Raw genomic sequence first — 20,441 nt, 5'->3', positions numbered from 1 at the left:
AAAAAGGTCAGGATACTGTACTTACAAATTGTAATTAAAATGTGTTGTTTTAGTTTTGGTTGAGGTAGAGATACTGTCTGGCTGTCCTAACAAATTTCTCCCAGATCATTACATATCGTTTTGCCGAAATTCCATCTGTAGTACACCCTTCATTCCTCTTTCCCAAGACATTTTTCAGACATGTTGTTCTCCTTAAAACCAGGGGAGGAGCAATTGTGAAAAAAGAGCAAATTGCAAACATCAAGTTTAACGTTTTGTTCAGTGAGGCAGTTATGAAAATGCAATGGGAGAAATGAAACAAATGATCCACTTGCATGAGTCACAGCCTCTGTATGGTTTAGTGTAGCAACATGCCATTCTGTTCTTCCATCCCAGTCTGAGCCTCCACTCTTAAATAATCACTATCTTCACTTTTACTATCAAGTATATTTTACACCTTCCTAATTAAGTCTGTGTCAAAGAAAGATACATCACAGGTCTATCAAATCCATACAACTAACTCTTACTTAATGGAATAAAAATAATTCACCACATCACAATTCTGCAAAGTCAGAAGTTATAAATATGGTTCCGCCTGAAACTGAGAACAAGAGCCAGACTTATCTAGATGGGTACATTCCATCTATGTGCTTATTATCAGTAATAGGAAAGATCAAAAATAATCAATTCTGCCCTTACAGTAATCATTTTGTTCTAAAGTGTCTTTTGAAAATCTTCAACACCAAAGAGTACAGGTATAGGTTTAACAAGCCCAATGATAAAACAACATCTTTCTTTTCTTAACCTGGGGCCCATTGCAGGGAATTGAACAAGCTTTACATATTGAACCTGCAGCTGATACCAATTAACCTACCCTGCCGCGCATCAAGGAGCATCCATTTACTGCAGTTGATGCTCAGAATGTAATTAGCTATGTAAAAGTTTTTTGGGTACCCAGATGAAATAAAAAGCATTTCAACACCAGCTTTCTTTCATTTCTATTCTCCATTACATAAATCTGACTCAATAATCAGAATCAGGTTTATTATCACACGCTTATGAATTTTCTTGTTAGTAGTACAGTGCAAGACATGAAAATTGAAGTTTCAAAAAAAGTAAATAATGCAAAAGAATAACAAGGACCATTCAGAAATCTGATAGTAGAGGGAAGAAGCTGTTCCCAAAACATTGAGGGTCTTCAAGCTCCTGTAGAGGAGGCCATGCCCTGGATGGTGAGTGTCCTTAACGACAGATGCTGCCTTCTTAAGGCGTTACCTTTTGAAAAGTGGTGGGAAAGTCTATGCATGTGATGGACACGCCGAGTCTAAAACCCTCTACAGCTTGTTTTATCCTGCACATAGGAGTCTCCAACACAAGCAGAACAAAGCAAAAGCAGCACTATAAACACTGAATTAAATTAACTATTTGTGTATTCAAAAAGGTAAGTGGAATAAAACATGACCACTAGTCTGTCAGTAAGACACTTTGGTCTGCACGGACAAGTTGGATTAAAGGGCCCATTTCTGAGCTGTATTTCATTATTACTGACCTCATCCTTTCATAGCCACGCCTTTGTTATTAGGAGATTAGACCAACAGTCTGCTGCTGCAGACTGACTGCATTAAGAAACTGGTACTTGGCTCAGTGCACATCATAATCATGAGTTTCAGTGAGGTGGTCAGGCACATTAAGCAACTGGAGCTGGATCTGGACATACTTTGAATTGTCCAGGATGCTGAGAACATCATAAAACATGAGCTTTAGTGAGGTGGTCACACCCACCGTGCAGGAAGCAGATAGCTGGCGATCACCAGTACAGGTAGAGGGAGCAATCGCTGCAGGATTGCCCCAAGGCGATTCCCCTCAGCAATGCATTCCTCCTTGGTGACTGTGGGGGTGGGTTGACCTCATCCGGGCACAGCAACAACAGTCATATCCATAGCACTGAGTCTGGCTCTGACAAGGGTCAAGTCAGGCAGAGCAATAGTGATAGGGGACTCAAAAATTACGGAGCTAGCTAGGAGACTTCGAGGTCACAAGAGCCTGCCTCCCAGGTCAATGATCTCTCTGACATTTGGCTGCAAACATTTTCAATGGGGAGGGTGAGCAATAAGAGGTTGTGGTGAAAATTGACACCAATTACATAGGTGGAAAGTGGGAAAAGATCCTGCGCAGTGAGCACAGGGAGTTAGGAAAGAGGCTGGAAAGGACCTTGAAAGTAGGAATTTCAGAATTACCTCTGGTGCTTCATGATCCAGAAGTTCAATGTTTTAGAAAAGATGGAGGGACAGCTTGTGGGGGGGGGGGTGGAGATACGTCTCAGCCAAGGTCGCTGTAAGGTGCTCCTTCCCTCCACTAGCCTGCAGGCAGGTCACCCTTGGGCAAGATGTAGCACTTGCTTAGACATCTGCCCCCCCACATTCCGATCAGGGTCACATGAGCTACTGCATATCATAAGTCCTGGTCATGTGACCATTGTCACCAGGCAGACAATTTCTGAAATATATTGATAAAGCCTGGGGTCACCCGTCTTGTAAAGAAGGCGGCAATTGCAAACCACTTCAGTAGAAAAATTGCCAACAATCACGGTCTAAAGACCATGATCATCCATGTCATACAACACAGCACATAATGATGATGAATCATTCTGATGGGATTATATTACAGACAGCCACTGGATCATTGAGGAACAAATATGGAAGCAGATGGGGGAAAAGTTGCAAAAGCAATTTCCCAAATATAGACTGTGAGCTTAGTGCAAGAGGTTTAGGCGGGGCAGAATTTAGGGTTAAGGTAGAACTATCCCGATGATTTAAATCAGGATGTCGATAGTTCAATTAGTAGAGCTGCTGTTGGGAAATTAACCTGGCCAGGTGGTCATCCTTTCAGTTAGGAAATACTTAGGAAAAATTGATGCCAATTTCTTGTTTTAAGATAGCTAAAAATAAGGATAAGTATGAATCTTGCAGGAGAATATGAAGTTGAATTAGGGTGGATTAAGCAGGAACTAGTAAGAGTTCTTTGGAAAAAGTTGCTTTTGGGCAAGTGCTTGCTTGTCTGACATTCAGAAGGTATTTAAAGACCAAATGCACAGAGCATGGGGATGTTCCAGTAAGGAGGACTAGAATGGCAAGGTAAGGCAACTTTGGGTATCAAGAGAGATGGTGAATTTAGTTAAGAATGCAAAGGAGGATAAAATCAAATAGAGGCCTTGAGGATTACAAAGAAGCAAGAAAAGAATTCAAGAAAAGAGGGAACTTTAACTTGGAGGTGGAGGATATCCTAAATAAGTACTTTGCATCAGTATTTGTAAAGGAGAAGGACATGGAGGATAGTGAGACTTTGGGTCTCCAAAGTCTGATGAAATATACTCCAGGTTATTGAGACGGGCAAGAGATGAGATTACTTGGAACTTGATCAAGAGCTTCCATCTCCTTTATAGGCCATAACCAAGGTGCCAGAGGAATGCCGAGAAGCTGATATTAAACACAAGAGATGCTGCAAATGCTGGAAATTCACAGCAACACACACGAAATGCTGGAAGAGCTCAGAAAGTTGGGCAGCATCTATGGAGAGGAATAAACAGTCGGCATCTTGGGCCATATGGCCTGCTCCTATAGCCTACTGTTCAGTTATTCCTACACACTTGAAGAGAGATACCAAAACATTGAAATAAACCCTGCTGTTCAATGTCCTCCTCACCCACGGACCATTTTAGTTCCTAAACCTCAGTATGGCCCTTGTGGCTACGGGGGTCAGGGGGTATGGAGGGAAGGCTGGGGCGGGGTTCTGAGTTGGATGATCAGCCATGATCATAATAAATGGCGGTGCAGGCTCGAATGGCCTACTCCTGCACCTATTTTCTATGTTTCTAAACCTGAGGAATTAGAATGTAATTAAAAACTAAAATGACCAATGCCTGTTGACCTTTGGCCCCATTAGTTTCCCAAGAAATCTTTTAAACAACTTCTATTCTGCTGTTGTAGCACTAGTAAACCACTCCCTAGTACAAAAAGTTGTTTTTTTTTTGAGGTGGTGACAAAACAAAACCGAAGGTAGAGCAGTGGATGAGTTGTATATGGATTTTAGAAAGGTTCTTCTTGGTAGACTCATCAAGAGAATGGTGAGGCATGGGATCTAGAGAAGGGTGGTGATGTGGCTTCAGACCTGGCTTTTGCACGGAAGGCACAGGGTGGTAGCAGATGGAGACTGGAGGTTCTGGGACCCCTGCTATTTGTGATTTTTATAAATGACTTGGAGGGTGAAGGGTAGGTTAATAAGTTTGACACAAGATTGGTGATGTTTTGGATAGTGTTGTCCTCAGTTGCCACTGGAACCAGATAGGATGCAAAGCTGGGCAGAGAAGTGGCAGACTATGAAACATCAAACTTTAAAGTGGAGTACAGAGTTAATGGCAGGATTCTCAGCAGTGTGGAGGAAGAGGTATTTTGGGGATCAAGTCCAAAGATCCCTCAAGGTTGCTGCACAAGTTAGTAGGGTGGTTAAGGTGTGCTGGTCTTCATTAGCCAGGGAATTGAGTCATGTTATAGCTCTAATACAAGCACATGAATGTAAGAAAAATGGAGGGTTATAGGCTATAAAGGAAGGAAGGACTAGATTCATCATGGAGGTTTATATAGGTTAACTAAACATTGTGGGACAAAGAGCCCATACTGTACTGTACTAAATTGTATACAAGGATTGGTGCTGGGACCTTTGTTGTTTATAATAAACTACTTGGATAAGAATACATAATCAACTTTGCTGACAACACCAGCATTAATGGAGGCAGAGAGGAATGTTCTCACAACCTACGGACTCACTTTCAAGGACTCTTCATCTTATGTTCTCAACATTTATTGCTTATGTATTTCTTATTTCTTCTTGTATTTGCGCAGCCCATCTTTTGCACATTGGTTGGTGTCTGTCCTGTTGGGTGCAGTCTTTCATAGATTCCATTGTTTCTTGTATTTACTGTGAATGCGCACAAGAAAACGAATCTCAAGGCTGTCCTGAGATTACTATTACAGCATCCAGAAAAGTAAAGTACACTGGGCTTTCCCGCTTAAATCAATAACAATATGTTGCAATTTTACATCGCTGGTGGGGATTTCCCCATTGAAATACAATGCCACAGGTCTGTATCAGCATAGGGATAAACTTCCACAATTTTCATAGTGTGAAGTCACATGAACCATAAGTAATTTGTTGATGTGTTTAAAACAACACCAAAGACATGCCCTATTCTGGGCTTTATAAGCTTTGTGGCGCAGTCTAAACACTCACATGCTAAAGAGCACCAGTCGATCAGCCCCACAATTACCTTTCCATTTGTTATTTGAAATTATGAGGGTTTTTTTTTGTCATAGCACACAAACAGGCAGATACACATTTCATGTAAAAACTGACAATGTAATAATTGCCCGAGTAATCCTGGGCCAGCGGTAGAAGCGGTGGTAACCAGGGGTCTCAACGGTGAGGTCTGAGGGGAAGAAGGAGTCATTTCTCAGGGCCTGAAATTGAATCCGACAAAACTGGTCCCCGTGGAACTGAAGCTTTAACTAGAGAACAATACATTTCCCTCCTCGAGGGTGGGGGTGGTGGGTATCACTGAGCAGCCGGATTCAGGACAGGGAGAACATCGGGATGCGGTCCCGGTGATGTCCGGTACGGGTGGGGTGGGGGAAGAAAGATCAGTGTTTGGGTGGGTGAGAAATGTCCCTGTATCTGAACATGGGGGCGGACAGCGGCAGCAGGGTGTGGGTCACCGGCTTTCACCCACACCCGGTTCACGGAGGGTAGGCCTGGGGTTAACTTCTCTGCCCGGGAGGGAGGAATCACTCCCCAGTCTTCAGCGGGCTGAGCCCAGTACGTGAAGGGGAGGGGGGCGGAAAGAAGGGTCACCGACACTGGGGTGCCAGGCGAGGGGAGGCTCCCGGTAACTGCCCCGGCGAGAGTTCGGGCGACGCGTTCCCGGTAAGGGGGGAGGGGGGGGTCACGGACTGCCACCGACGAGGGGACGGAGCGGCGGCCCCGCGGACGATGGACACCCGGGACTGAGGGAACGGCGGCGGCGGCAGCGGCCGGGCGGAGACAGGAAACGGGGCCTGGCGGCGGTTCCGGGGGAAGTCGCGGAATTTGCCGAGACTTCCACATCCGGTGGAGAAACCTGGAATTAAAACCCGCGCCGACATTTACCTCAGCGGCCACCGCCCGGCCTGGCTCCCGAGCCCGCGCTTTCTGCCGGCCCGCCCGATCGCCCAGCCGGCCGGTGCTCCGCCCCTCTCCCCACGCCCGCTCCGAGCCACCCGCCGCCAGCACCCGTTTTAAATTTTGTTTAAAAATAAAAGGCGCCCAAGATGGCGGCGACTGTTCGCCGGAAGTGGACGGCCCCGCGGAATGATAACCGGGGAGGTGAGGCGGCTGACTGATGGTTAGCCGGCCCTCGCTCTCCCCGCCCGCTCGTTCAACCTTTCTCGGGGCTTTCCTTTCCCCTCCTCCTTCTCTTCCATTGAGACTGTCGGTCTTCACGTTCAGGACCACGGCGTCTGGCCGCCCTCTCGGGATTCTGTTTTTGCTCGGAGTTGTTGCCCGACCCAGGGGTGAAGCGGTCAGATGTAGATCCGGGCACCGATGTTTTGGCGCGCGGTTTGTGCCAAGTCCAAGGGGGGTCGGACCGTGAGTGGGGGTTGCGGAGATAGAGTAGCACTAGGACCGGAACGGGATGAGGGGACCCGGGGTCGGACAGTGCGGGAGGTTCGGGGATGAGACTCGGGTCGGACAGGGCGGGAGGTTCGGGATGAGAGACTCGGGTCAGACGGGGCGGGAGGTTCGGGATGAGAGACTCGGGTCGGACGGGGCGGGAGGTTCGGGATGAGAGACTCGGGTCGGACGGGGCGGGAGGTTCGGGATGAGAGACTCGGGTCGGACGGGGCGGGAGGTTCGGGGATGAGACTCGGGTCGGACGGGGCGGGAGGTTCGGGATGAGAGATTCGGGTCGGACGGGGCGGGAGGTTCGGGATGAGAGACTCGGGTCGGACGGGGCGGGAGGTTCGGGATGAGAGACTCGGGTCGGACGGGGCGGGAGGTTCGGGATGAGAGACTCGGGTCGGACGGGGCGGGAGGTTCGGGATGAGAGACTCGGGTCGGACGGGGCGGGAGGTTCGGGATGAGAGACTCGGGTCGGACGGGGCGGGAGGTTCGGGATGAGAGACTCGGGTCGGACGGGGCGGGAGGTTCGGGATGAGAGATTCGGGTCGGACGGGGCGGGAGGTTCGGGATGAGAGACTCGGGTAGGAGAGTGCGGCAGGTTCGGGATGAGAGACTCGGGTCGGAGAGTGCGGGAGGTTCGGGATGAGGGGACCCGGGGTCGGACAGTGCGGGAGGTTGGGGGATGAGGGGCCCGGGGGTCAGAGTGCTGGAGGTTCGGGATGAGAGACTCGGGTCGGAGAGTGCGGGAGGTTGGGGGATGAGGGGCCCGGGGGTCAGAGTGCAGGAGGTTCTGTGATGCGGAACCCGGCGGTTGGGTTGTCCAGGGTCTGAGGTCAGTAGGTGTCGGGGTCTAAGGGAGCCGAGAGTGAGATTTTAGGGACCAGGAACATTGTGGGTCCACAGGATCTCGACCAAGGTCCAGGACTGGGCATGCATAGCGAGAGCTGGGGATGGATTGCACCTGGACAGGGAACGGAGATATCAGTAGAATGGATGTTTAACGATGCAGGATCTGAAGGTCAAAGAGAGCGGAGATAAGCGTCCAAGGGTTGGGGGTGTTCTGAAGGACTAGGGGAGCGGCATCAATGAGTGTTGGGGACCAGGGGGAGATTTCAGGGCCAAGGGAGATGGGTCTGCAGGATCTCTATCGAGAAACTGCAGGTGACTTGTGTTTTGCTGTCGGATCCCTGAGGGTGGGTGAAGTCAGGTTGGAGAAACGAGGGATGGCAGACAGGGCACAGTGGCAGGGCTTAACCCAGTACTGGCTACCACCTTCAGTCAATGATGGTGGAGCCATTAGGCTGAGGGGGTGGGGGGCACTGGTGATTGTAGGAAGGATTCAGAGACAATTATTATCAGCAGAAAGTTAGGAGTAGGGAAGGAGTATAGACCAGTTGTTGGATGATGTAGGGCAGAGGCAGAGTGGGTAACGTGTGGGAATCATTGTCTTGGAGTTCCAGGCTGTGTGATAGGAAATGAGGTTATGTTGGGTCAGTGAGGGCAAATGGAAAAAAAAACCGAAGGATCTCAGCCTGAAACGTCGACTGCACCTCTTCCTAGAGATGCTGCCTGGCCTGCTGTGTTCACCAGCAACTTTTATGTGTGTTGCTTGAATTTCCAGCATCCGCAGAATTCCTGTTGTCTGGGATTAAATTGATTTTTGAATGTGATTGGTGTATGAATAATGTGTGGTGAATGCTTAACCCATAGAAACATCTGAGGAAACCCTTGAAAGCATTAATTTTATTCTGTGAGTGAAAACTGTTTCAGGCAAGTCCAGAATTTATTGCCGTTCCCTAAATGCCCTCAAGAAAGGAATAACGAAAACCAATTTCCCCCAGGATCAATAAAGTATGAATAAGAAAGTGATGTGCTGTCCACATCACAGTGCTTGGGGTACATAAGTATCTTAAGGTACTATCTCTGAAAAATCCCTCAAATTCCAGTACTCCAGTGTCACTGCTCCACAAGTCAACATTCTCAGCTGAGATGCTATGTTTACTCTGTCCGTAGTGCTGAGCAGGTAGCATTGTTGGAATATCTCAGAAAACAGGCCATTCCTAGCTGCCGTGGGAGGAATTTACCATTTAGAATGCTGGCATAATCAGCTAACTCAAAGTAAATAATCCTTAACCATGAATGTGAAACCAGGGTATGAGGGGCTGAATTAATGTTTCCCCTGCACTCAGTTAATATCTCCTGTGATTATTGATCAATGATAGTTAACCAGTCTGCTTGCAATAAATAGGCAGGAAAAAGACACAGTAAACATGCTGTGATGAGAACAAATGTTAACTTTATCTATGTCATCAGAAAATACCACCAAAGTTGCACCATGTTTTTTTTGTTTCATAAGTTCAATTTATTGTTCTGTGACATTTACAGGAAGCACCTACAGAGAGCAATAAGACAATGACAATCTTTTAATTACTTTCTTGGGATTGTTACAGTCAGAAATCAAATAAATTGAGTTGTGCTTGAAGGACACTAGCATATGGGAGAAGAAAAGTGCTCCTCACACCCCAATGGGCTGAGGACATTTGGCTATGGAGAGAGGACTGCTGAGAGTCTATTCAAGACCAATTTTGATAAAAGTTATATGAGGAGCAGGTAGGAAAGTACTGAAGGTCATTTCAATGTTGGAGCAGACCCAAAGTCTCAAGTTTTCCCCTCCTGTTTGTATGCTTCTTACCGTTGGACACATGCCAAAATGGGTCCCATCTTGAATCCACTGCCAGGTCGCAGTGACAAGTCACAGCCCACCTTGCAGTGAAACATCCATCACCATTAGTTAATTTTAATAGTAGTGGGAGAGCAAACGTGGTTCTTCGTACGACAAGATTTCCCCTTCAGTATTGGGCAGACACCCATGGAAGCAGCTACACCCTTTATAAAAGTGTACTTGTAACTGGTAGTTAACTAGTGTTCTTTCCAGGAGAGACAGGATACTGCCTGTCATGACCATCTGCCCTGATTTTAAAAGTGTGTTGGAGCAGCAGAACCTATATATAATGCAGTACCAGGGTTAGCTTCCTGATATCTATACTGATTGTACATGGGTTGGAGTTAATGAGGAAGGAGGGAACCATAATATATCCTACCTTATGTAACCAAAGGATGAGTCATTACAGAAAAATCAGGGTTGGGTGGAGGCTGGTGGGAGAAGGGAGTGGACTAATCCACAAAGAAATGAGTGGGTCACATGGCCTCTTGGCCTTTCTCCACCTTTCAATCTGACTCTCATTTTACACATTTAAAATATATTAAATTTGTTTTGAGCTAATCAAAAACATCAATAACTTACTAAAATTGAGGCTGAAAAAGTTTTCATCCCCTTTGTAATTAATACATTAATTTCCCTAAGTTGCAATACTGTATATTACCTTACCAACTCAACCCATTTGATGTAGAAAATTAAGAGATCACCTGAATAAATACCCTGTCTCTGAAAGGGCAAATGGTTTGGTAGACTTTCAACAGCACAAATCTGGGGAAGAGTACAAGACCATCTCAAAGGCGCTGAACATTCATCTTGCAAAGTGGAAAAATATGAAACCACAGCCACACTGCCTAGGTCAGGCCACCTCTAAGTTTCCAGAGGAGAGTAGCACTTGTAAGAAAAGCTACTGTGACACCATAGAGCGCACTGCATAAATCAATGGCTGCAACTGGAGATGAAGTTCATGGCTCCACAAATCTCTAAGGCCTTGCACAAAAAGTGTATCTATGGAAGAGTGGCAAGGAAAAAGCCCTGCCTAAAAAACATATTGCCTGTAAAAGTTTTGCAAAGCATCATTTATAAAAGATGTGGAAGAAAGTCTTGTGGTCAGATGAAATTACAGTGGAACTTTTCAGGATTGATGGGAAGATGAATGCTGCTAAATGCAGAGATTCTGCCAGAAAGCTTGAACGGGTGACAAAAGTAATCTTTTAGCAGGACAGCAGCCCAGACTGCTAGAGCAACCATGGAGCAAATTCGAATGAAGAAAATTAACATCCTTGAGTGGCCCAAGCAGAGTCCTGACCTTAACCCAATCAGGCATCTATGGCAAGACCTCAAGATTGCTGTCCACTGCTGCTCCCTAACTAACCTGGCACACTTTGAGCAATTTTGCAAGGAGGAATGGGCAAATCTTGTTCTATCATGTGTAAAACCAATAGACATCTAAGGACTACAGGTTGTAATAGCTGTGAGAGGTGGTTCAAGTATGTTTGTAAATATGAGCAAAGGGGGATCTGCTGACATTTCAGTTTGAGATTCTCATGCTTTATGATTTTCCCTTTTTTGGGGGGGTCTACTGTGGGGGAGAAAAAGGGCATGTGATTGACAAATAAAAGAAAAATCACTGGTTGTAATACTTATTTATGTGAACCAAGGATTGGGGGCTGAATATTTTTATAAGGTGCTGTATCCATTGGTTCCTTGATCAAATATTTATCAATATGCCTTGAATCTAAAATCCAGGAAATACTGAAAGCACTCAGCTGGTCAGACTGCATCTGTGAGAGAGAAACAGTTAATGTTCCACAGCTGTGACCTGACCCACTGAGAATTAGCATCATTAAATTTGTTAAATTTTCAGCATCTGCATTGTATTTTTCAATTTTTACTTTCTTAAATAAAAAGGGCAATGAGCTCCAAAATTATGTAGTGGAAAGTTCCAACCTCTGACCAACCATAGGCCTTTACATACTTATTCTCTCCAAACCCAAAAGGATAAGCCAATCTTCACCCACCGACTTCTCCACCTCACTGACCCAGATTACACGTCCAACTGAAGAGGGACCTAGTGGGGCAACAGGTATCACCTCATCACTGACAGGAAAAGTCAGCATCTGAGAGACTGCCGGTGCTGGAGTCTGGAGCAACACACAATCTACTGGAAAAAGTCTGGGAGCAAACAAATAATCCTGATCCAAAATATCGGCTGGAACTGTTGACAGACAGATCAGTTCCTCTCACAGATGTTCGACCCGCTGAGAGTTTGTTGCTTGTTGAAGTCAGTATCGGCTTGGGTTCTCACCCTCAGGGCTCGGACACAACAGGGACAAGAAGTGGGGTGTAGCCATTTGCTACTCTAAGTTTCATCGGCACACAGCGGCGGCTGATATCTCTTAGTCTCACCCTAATACTGAGGGGGGAATCCTTGCTGTTCAAAGAACCAGGAAAGCTCCCTCACCTTCAATGAAATTAATTGATGCCACAGAAACTCCGGGGTTCCTGCCTCTCTGGCTCTTCACCCACTCGAGACCCACGAAAGACAAGGAAGGGGTGCCCCTCACCGAGGTTACCCCCTCTGCTCATCTCACCCCCGGACTTGCCGAGGCCTCGTGGGTAGGTAAATCGTTCACATACGCTTTAGATATTTACAAATAAATATAAATAAGTTAAATAAATAATTCATTTGAATCACACATTTTAAAGAACGCATCGACCTCAACGCGCATTTGCTAATCGATACATTGGTAAGAGGCACGGCACCTTGTTTAACGGTTTTCAAATTCACATTTCATCTTTGGTTCTGGGTGGATCAGTGAACAAAGCTGAGCGAGGTAGGCCACGGGCGACAACTGCGACGGTTTATTATTGCGAACGGATGATGCACTCTTTAACATTTCTGTCTTGCCCAAGGAGGTACAAGATAAAGAATTCAGCCCCCCTCCCACGTTTCTCCATGTGGCAGGTCCCCAGATCTGCAAACCAGACTAGAGAACAGCCCCCAGCCTCAGCAGCGATGGCGCGACAGCAGATGCCTGTCAAAAATCAACGGCAGACAAAGACAATGCAAATAATTAAGCCACATCAGGAGAGAATGTCAATCAGGCTGGTTGGCAGGACAACGGGGTCTGCAATCGCGGAAATCTCCTTTGTTTTACACATTCCGCATCACTGTAGTCGGGTCCCCCATGGCCACTGCGACAGGGTGCGGCAGGTGGTTGCTCGACGCTACCGTCAGTCAGTCCACAAGCGGCCCTGGGGAGGCTTTCTAGCGGTTCTCGTGGGCAATCACGGCCACTCAACACCTCCTTTACTCCCGCGCACCTGTCCGCCCCATCTCAATTAAAAGTTTGCTCTGCGTGAATAAAGAACAGAACAGAGAGAAAAAAAAAACGCTGGGGGAATTCAGCGGGTCGGATAGCAACTGTGAAGGCAAGTGGATGAGGGATGCCGAACTGAAATGTCCACTCTTCATTTTCCTCCACTGAAGCTGCCTGACCCGCTGCCTTCCTCCAGCTGTTTGCTTTCAGATTTCAGCATCTGCAGTCTCTCGTCTCACATTGTCGGACAAAGAGCAGACGAGAGACAAAATATAAAACGAAATTACAAAATAAAAAGGAAATCCTTAAAATCGGAGCCAAGCAGTTCAATAAAGCACTTACACAGCTGTTGTTGAGGAACGGGAGAATAGAGACATGGATCTGGGCCCAGTAAACTGGGATCCAAAGGTTGAGTTCAGCTGCCAATCAACCGAGGGATGCGGCTATCCGCCCTCTACGATCGTTAATAGCAGAGGCAAGGCTAGGCAGGTATTCAAGCGAAAAACTGGACATTGGGAGCAGATTCAGTACTGACTTTCAAAAACGAAATGGTTAAACATTTGAAGGGGATTTGGTAATTGCGGAAAACGGGATAACGTGGGCAGCTGCTGAACTTGTTACTGTGTAGCATCCTTCCATTAGGGACCTCAGTAATTGCGCATCTGCAATGCAATGTGGAAAAGGGGACGTATCATTTAACAATTTACCTTGGTTTTGATCCGAAACTGTGTTGACCAACGAATCAGTATAACACGAGATGGAGCAGCTGAAGTAATTGGCTGTGTAGGTACAAGAACATTTATAAAGCACTAACAGGTAAGCAACCCACTGGCTAAGACCTTAAAGCAGTTCCAGGTCTATTCCACTGAAGCTGGCGATGGGGGCTCTCCAGAAATTGAAGGAGTTGTACTCAGCCAAGGTATCTTCCTCGTCTTCTGACACGTCCTGAGGCATGAGGGATCTGGACTCTGCATTCTGACCTCCGGAGTTGGATTTCGTGATGTTCGGTACCAGAATCTCAATCTCGGCCAGGTCGACCACGGGGATGGGGGTCCTCCAGAACAGAAAGGAATCATACTGGGTGCTGAGCAGGTCGAACATGTTAGCTGCAGAAGAGAATGCACAGACTGTTGCAAGTAACACCAGCCCATTCACCCCTACATGTCTCATCCAATGGCCCATACACTCCGTCCTGGTAAAGCAGAGATTCACCTGAACTTCTAGTCTAGTACCCTCCAGCAAACTCGGACTGGGTTCCTGCTCTATGGAACAGCCCCACTCAGACACAAACGGTGACTCTCAGCTTGCTTTCATCTGGTCTTCACTCAGTTCTATCACGGAGCACGTGTTGCCATAGTAACAGTTTGTGACAGATTCCTCAGTTAGGCTTTCTTATCTGTGGAACAGTGGAAATGTCTGCATGACTGAACTTGTCTTGGTGTGTTAAAATAGTTCAAACATCTGGTACTGTATATATGGAGTTTGCAACCACCATTTTCACAGAGGGCGATGACATGGGTGGAAGAAGTGGTTGAAGCGGGTGTAATGGTATCATTCAAGAAGCATTTGGATAGGTCCATGAAGGGGGCATGGTGGGGTTTGGAGGGATATGGGCTGAATGCAGGGATAGTTGTTCTCAGCCAGAATTGATGATTGTGAATACACTAAGAATTGCCCAAATAAAAATACTGCTAATGAACCTGGCAGTTCATGTAACAGCATACTTGTGGGACAAGTGGTAAGACACTGTTCCCAGAACAAGCCCAGTAGTGTCTTGAAAAGGTAAACAAAAGCTGTTACATCTGTGCAAGAAAAGTGATGTGTGGTTTAAAAAAGATGCATCACCAGAGCTTGTTGAAATAAACAGAACATTGTACAAATCAAATGAAATGAAGAGACATGCTGAAATGCTCGTTTCCATCATTCTCATCACAGAAAAGGAACAGCTGAAAACTCTAATGGAAGCATTCATATTGTTTCTTGAGAAAGGGGCTAAGTTAAACAGAGTCAGTGAATGTTGCTATACAGTAATGGTGAATAGCACGCCAGCCTGACACTGGATGCACTAATGAACCAGGATGGATATGCAGTCAGTGAGCAGAAAACTAAAAAAAAAGCCAGTCACTTCTGATAGCAGGTGAAAGGACTGAAGTACTTTGGAGTTGGCGATGTGATCGTGTAATATCAAAGACAAGTTAAAACATCAGAAGTTGCTCCAGTCTCTTGCCCAAACTGGCTGAAAGAAGTAGTTGTATGTAGACTGGAGGCAGATCTGTCTCACTGAAGGTGTGTGGAAATGTGGAGAGAATATCAATGATGAGTTGGGTCATCCAAGCCAAGATTCAAGTTCTATATGAATTAAACCAAATTTGAAGAAAGAAAATGACAGACCTCTCCATGAAACAACATTGGTCTGTTAAATTTTCCAAATTCTTGTGTTAAGTGAGAATCCATAAGGAATTAACCACTTGGAATTTCTGTATTCCTTTGAGAGGATCTCATTCCTCTGGAGGGCAGTATCAACAATCAATTCCAGGGGATTAACTGAACAGGTACTTCAGATATAAACAATTACCCTACAGACTTTCAGCTGCATCTGTTCAGGGGACAGCAGAGGGCTTGCTGTAGCACACTCCTACTCTCACTGTCCTTGCATTGATATCCTGGTTACCAGAGCCTTATGAGGAGAATCCTGCAGAATCAGGAAGGCTGGAAAGGGCAAGCTTGCAGAGAGAAAGACTTTCTTGACAAATGAAAATCCACATTGGGCATCCTCAGGACACTGAACTCTGTACCAAGTTGAAGGGACAATCAATGTTCCTGCTCCAGCTGACCTAACCCAATTTGGATTTGCTGAAATCTTCAAGTAGAGATGGGTTAAAGCTCAGGAAAAGGCAGCTGTTCACTGCCAAGAGTTGTCACTGATGAATCAGACCACCATTCAACAGTAGAGAGACATCTATCACAACTGTGTCATCTCATCAGATGGAAGAATCCAAAAGGCTGATGCATTTCTGTCCGGAACACTTAGCAGTGGTGAAAAGCTCCTCAGCGAACAAAGGAGGCTCAGTATTGGGATTTCTCCAAGAGAACCACAACCTTGTCATGGTTTGAAGGCCTGTGTGCCTTAATGCCCAGGAGATCTATATTAGCTGGAGTCAGGGCTTCATGACTTGGCAGGTTCATCCATGTCAAACAGGTCGAAGGGTACAGGCCAGACTAAGAGTGGTCCACCAGTCCTCCAGGTTAGAGGCCTCAGCTCGGGATTATTAACCCTGACTGGTCACAAAACTGTTACAGAACAGCAATGAAGAATCCTTCTACATCTATGTGCAACAGTATTCCTGAGCCTCTTTCAGGACTTGCATGACTGATAGTAGTGAAAACTGAACTACTGATACAATGAAGGAAGCCCTGAACGCCATCAGAGATGGAGGACAGTCATTGTTGCCCTAAATGCCAGCGGGGTAACAGGTAGCAAGTAAAATAAGCACGCATTGTAATTGCTGTGTATCTATCTATAGATACAGGGACAACATGGCCATGGGAGATGTGTAGAAGGTCCTGTTTCTGTACTGCACAGCTGGCACATTGGACATCACTTCACCATGAACTCCTGATTTCCTTGTTCCAAGAACGGAAGGCTGAATCTCATGGTTCCCAGTAACTTCAAAAATGGGATTTCATCTTGAAAATGTATGAATATCGTTTCTAAGGCAGGGAAATTCCATGGAAGTTGAAACTCATTTTCCAGTGTCAGAGACCAGTCCGGAAAGAATACTTGGTCATGTGCTGCTGCCTGACCGGCTGAACGACATCTGTGCATACGGTATAGTTCAGGGAACAGAAAAGCTCCTGTACTGCCTCCTGTGGGGGCAGGCAGCTCCACCCAAGAGATTTCCAGTGTGTTCAAACCTCAACCTGCTAAAGTGGTGTGGAAGTGGTGGTTTGCTGTAGAGTGTATAGCTCATGTAGAGTTGATAGGAATTGTCTCAAATCCTGTAGGGGGGTCCTGGTGTGTTTATGAGCTGAGATATAGTGGTTGTGAATTTGGCTGCTCTCTGCAATGACTGTTTGAAGGTGTGCACCCTGCATATTGGCTATAAACCTCACATCCCTTTCTCCTCCCAATCACTCAACTACCTTACAAACAATCAAAAAACAGTTCCCAAAGTCAGCTTTCCCCCAGTATCTCCAACATTTTGATGTTATTCAACCTCACTGCACCACAAACCTCACCCAGCCCAATCTTATCTCCACACCCACTTACCCCATTCCAACCCTTTCTCCAAATCCAGCCTAGCACAAAGCCTCATCAGAAACTCTCCCCATTCCAAACCCTTCTACATATCAGCCTAGCGCACAGCCCCATTAGAAACTCACCCCACTCTCCTACCCTCTTACCCATGCCTCCCTCCAACATTTTGTGCTCCTATCCTCTCACACTCTACTCCCCTCTCTAGCCCTTCCCATCTTCTCAAATCCTTTCTCTTCCAATCATCACCTATCCTGTCGATTCCGCTCTCCTCTCTCAAATTCTTTCCCGTCTCTGTTCACTGCACTCAACCTGGTGCCAGCTCTCCAGCCACCTCTGGAGCCCTATCGACTCCACTCCCATTTTCCCTTTTCACTCTAATCATCCTTCTCTCTCTACACCACACCCAGCACCCCATCCCCAATCCCTTTTCACCCACCCTCTCTTCAGGTCTCCCCACCACACCCACGCCTCGGCAACCCCTTATTCCATCTCCAACACCTTCGAGTCCCGGAATCCCCACCTCCCCCTTCCCCATCGCCCTCCATCTTTATACCCCCTGCATTCCACACTCTCAGCATCATCCTCCCTCCTTTCTGTACAAATGCATTCACTCTCTTCCTAAACCCTCAGCCCGCTGCCCCCGGTTGACTAATCTCCGACCGTTTGGGACGGGAAGCCGCCGAAGGTTTGGGGCGTGGGATCCCGGGCGTGTTGCGACAGCTAGCATCGAGAGCTGTGTGCCATCCTCTTGCTCCCCACCTCCCTCCCCGTCAGATGCTCCATTTAGACTGATGCGCAATTCCCAAAATTAGCCACATAGAAAATTCGAGACTCGACATCTAAAATAAACTGTGGAGAGAGTAAAGTCCTCAAATCCCTAGCCCAAACCCCACGTTATTTAAATCGCAGTAACAGAGTTCCCCGTGTTAACTGCGGGTTAGACCGGTTCTACCCGCAATGAACTATGTACAGGGAAATTAGTGTGCAGGACATTGACACTAGACAAGTCTGCAGTACCGGGGGGAAGACACGAGGAGACTGACCTATGAGTGTGGAAAGCCGCTGCAGGCCTGCGGGGAGTCCTGGTCCGTTGAGCCGCTGTCGACCTGCGGGGAGTCCTGGTCCGTTGAGCCGCTGCTATCCTCTGCTTTAGGTACCAGCTGATCTGCCGCAATGCAGCCGCTAGCTCTGGGTGTCACTCCTGAACTACTTGATAAACCGTCGTGCAACAACGTGTGTTCCTCCGCCTTTGTCCGACCACCCCCTCCTCTACTTCCTCCCTCCTCCCTCCTGCCTCCTGCCTCCATCCCCACAGGGAGAACTTCTCCTGAAGCGCCTGTTGTCCGTCACGGAGACGGTGCATTCAATCTCACTGTGGAGCGGGTCATTGTAGAGGGTATAGTGCCGAAGGGGGGGACAGAGTGGGAGAGTCATTGCACAGGGAGCGCCTGATTGTCTGGGAACAGGTGCTGAGGGAGCGTCCTTAATCAGTCTCTATTCCTCCTACTCAGAATCACCCACGAACTCTACCCTGAATTTACTGGTTTTGCCAATGCCAGTTCTAGCCAGTCGGTGGCCGTGGTCCACGGAACATTTCCTGGGCTCCACAAACTGATGTCGCACACAAATCATCTCGGCTCAGAACTTTTCTCATCACTTTCCTTGCTGAGGTTTTCATAGCCAGGTTTGCATTCCCTAGTTGTGTCTGTACATTTCCTCAGTCTTGCTTTAGAACGTTCATAAACTTGTCATCAGAGATTAAACACAGATTATCTACAGGAATATTATCTACATTGCACCTCCAATACACCATTACTTACCGTTGAGTCCCACCCAGTTAAAATGTTGTCATATGATTTGTGCTAACAGCTCCCTGTGAAATTGCCTCTCTAGTGATGTAAAATAATTCAAAATTCAAGATTTTATAATGTTATTTCTAGGTCTCAAGTGTAAAGGAGAACAAAGTAATTGATAACTCCAGATCTGAAGCAGCACAATAAAAGTACAATAAGATAGAGAACACAGTAATAAATAAAACACAACAAATATAAATACATAAAATAACTTATATGCATAGATTGATTGACGAGAGGCATTGATCTTGTGGATAGCCAGAGGCTTTTCCCCAGGACTGAAATAGTTTTAAGGTGCTTGGAAGTAGGTACAGAGGGGATGTCAGGGGTAAGTTGTTCACACAGAGAGTGGTGGGTGCGTGGAATGCACTGCCGGTGACGGTAGTGGAGGTAGATACAATGAGGTCTTTTAAGAGACTCTTAGATAGGTAAGGGAGCTTAGAAAAATCGAGAGCCATGCAGTAGGGGAATTCTAGGCAGTTTCTAGAGTAGGTTACATGGTCGGCACAGCATTGTGGGCCGAAGAGCCTGTAATGTGCAGTAGATTTCTATGTTCTATGTATGTCCATAAAGTGACTTTAGGCACAGGAGTGTCTGTAAATAAGGTGATTAACAGGAAATAATAAAGTAGTGGTGGTGGGGGGTTGTGGAGGGGTGAGTTTATGTGTAGAGGTGTTGATCAGCTTCATTCCTGGCGTGGATGCTACGTAGACTCCTCACTGATGGGAGTGGGACAAATAGTCCACGATCAGGGTAGGTGGGACCCTTCATAATGTTACCGATGCTTTTCCGGCACCTTTCTGTGGGTAGGCTGGTACTGGTGTTGCTTTGGGTAACCCATTGTAGAGCCCATCTGTCTGCCACAGTGCAATTTTTGTACTATGTAGCAATACAGCTTGTTAGGATGCTCCCTACTACACATCTGTAGAATAATGTGAGTATAGATGTGCATAGTCCAGCTCTCTTCAGAAAGCAGCGGTGTCGGTGAGCTTTCCTGATTGTGTGGAATGAGAGGTTATGTGAGATGTGCACCGCCAGGAGTTTGAAACTGCTTGCAGTTTCCACTGCAGTGCTGCTGATGTAAGGGGTGGTGGGTGGTGTGACTGGTGTGAGTTCTCCTCAAGTTGATAACCACCTCCTTTGTCTTGTTGAGGAAGAGATTATTTGCAACACCAGCTCTTCCACCTCCTCTCTGTAGGCCATCTCATTGTTGTTGGTCATCTCACTGGTGAGCTGGGCAATGTGATTACGCAGGTGTTTGGCCATGCAGTCACATGTGGCAGAGCATACAGCAATAGGCTCAGTACACAGCCCTGGGGGGGGGGGGTTGTGAATGATTTCAGAATCCCTGGTTGTAATGCTCCTAAACTAAACCAATACATGCCATCTTCTCATTACTATCATCAGGGAGGAGGTGCAGGAGCCTGAAAACCCACTTTCACGGTGTTAGGAACAACTTCTTCCACTCTGTCATCAGATTTCTGAACAGTCCATGAACACTACCTTGTTTTTTTCCCTCTTTCCCACTATTTATTTATTTTTCTCTCTACCTCTCTATTTATTTATAGTGATTTATAGTAATTTTTATCTGCAACTCTACT

General features: G+C 46.6%; 2 protein-coding genes across 5 annotated transcripts in view; both read right to left on the bottom strand.

Annotated features, from left to right (window-relative positions):
- gabpb2b (GA binding protein transcription factor subunit beta 2b) overlaps positions 1 to 6,784 on the bottom strand; it is a 48,185-nt gene extending 41,401 nt beyond the window's left edge. For 2 of the 4 annotated variants that reach the window (XM_063041638.1, XM_063041641.1), the window contains exon 1: positions 6,178 to 6,381. The gene's annotated coding sequence lies outside the window, so the exon portion shown is untranslated. Of the gene's footprint in view, positions 1 to 4,802; positions 5,228 to 6,177; positions 6,382 to 6,450 lie in introns of those variants that run through there. The other 2 variants (XM_063041640.1, XM_063041639.1) reach the window with 2 other exon arrangements.
- Positions 6,785 to 8,974: 2,190 nt separating this feature from the next.
- Positions 8,975 to 18,207, bottom strand: mllt11 (MLLT11 transcription factor 7 cofactor). The gene is made up of 2 exons (XM_063041637.1): positions 18,031 to 18,207; positions 8,975 to 13,835 (listed from the first exon to the last, which is right to left on the bottom strand). Exon 2 carries the CDS (start codon positions 13,828 to 13,830, stop codon positions 13,570 to 13,572), a length of 261 nt encoding a protein of 86 aa, XP_062897707.1. The 5' UTR covers positions 13,831 to 13,835; positions 18,031 to 18,207; the 3' UTR covers positions 8,975 to 13,569.
- Positions 18,208 to 20,441: the final 2,234 nt, after the last annotated feature.

This window comes from Mobula hypostoma, chromosome 2, assembly GCF_963921235.1.
Source record: "Mobula hypostoma chromosome 2, sMobHyp1.1, whole genome shotgun sequence".
Taxonomy (NCBI): Eukaryota; Metazoa; Chordata; class Chondrichthyes; order Myliobatiformes; family Myliobatidae; genus Mobula; species Mobula hypostoma.
This window is presented reverse-complemented; position numbering and strand designations above follow the sequence as displayed.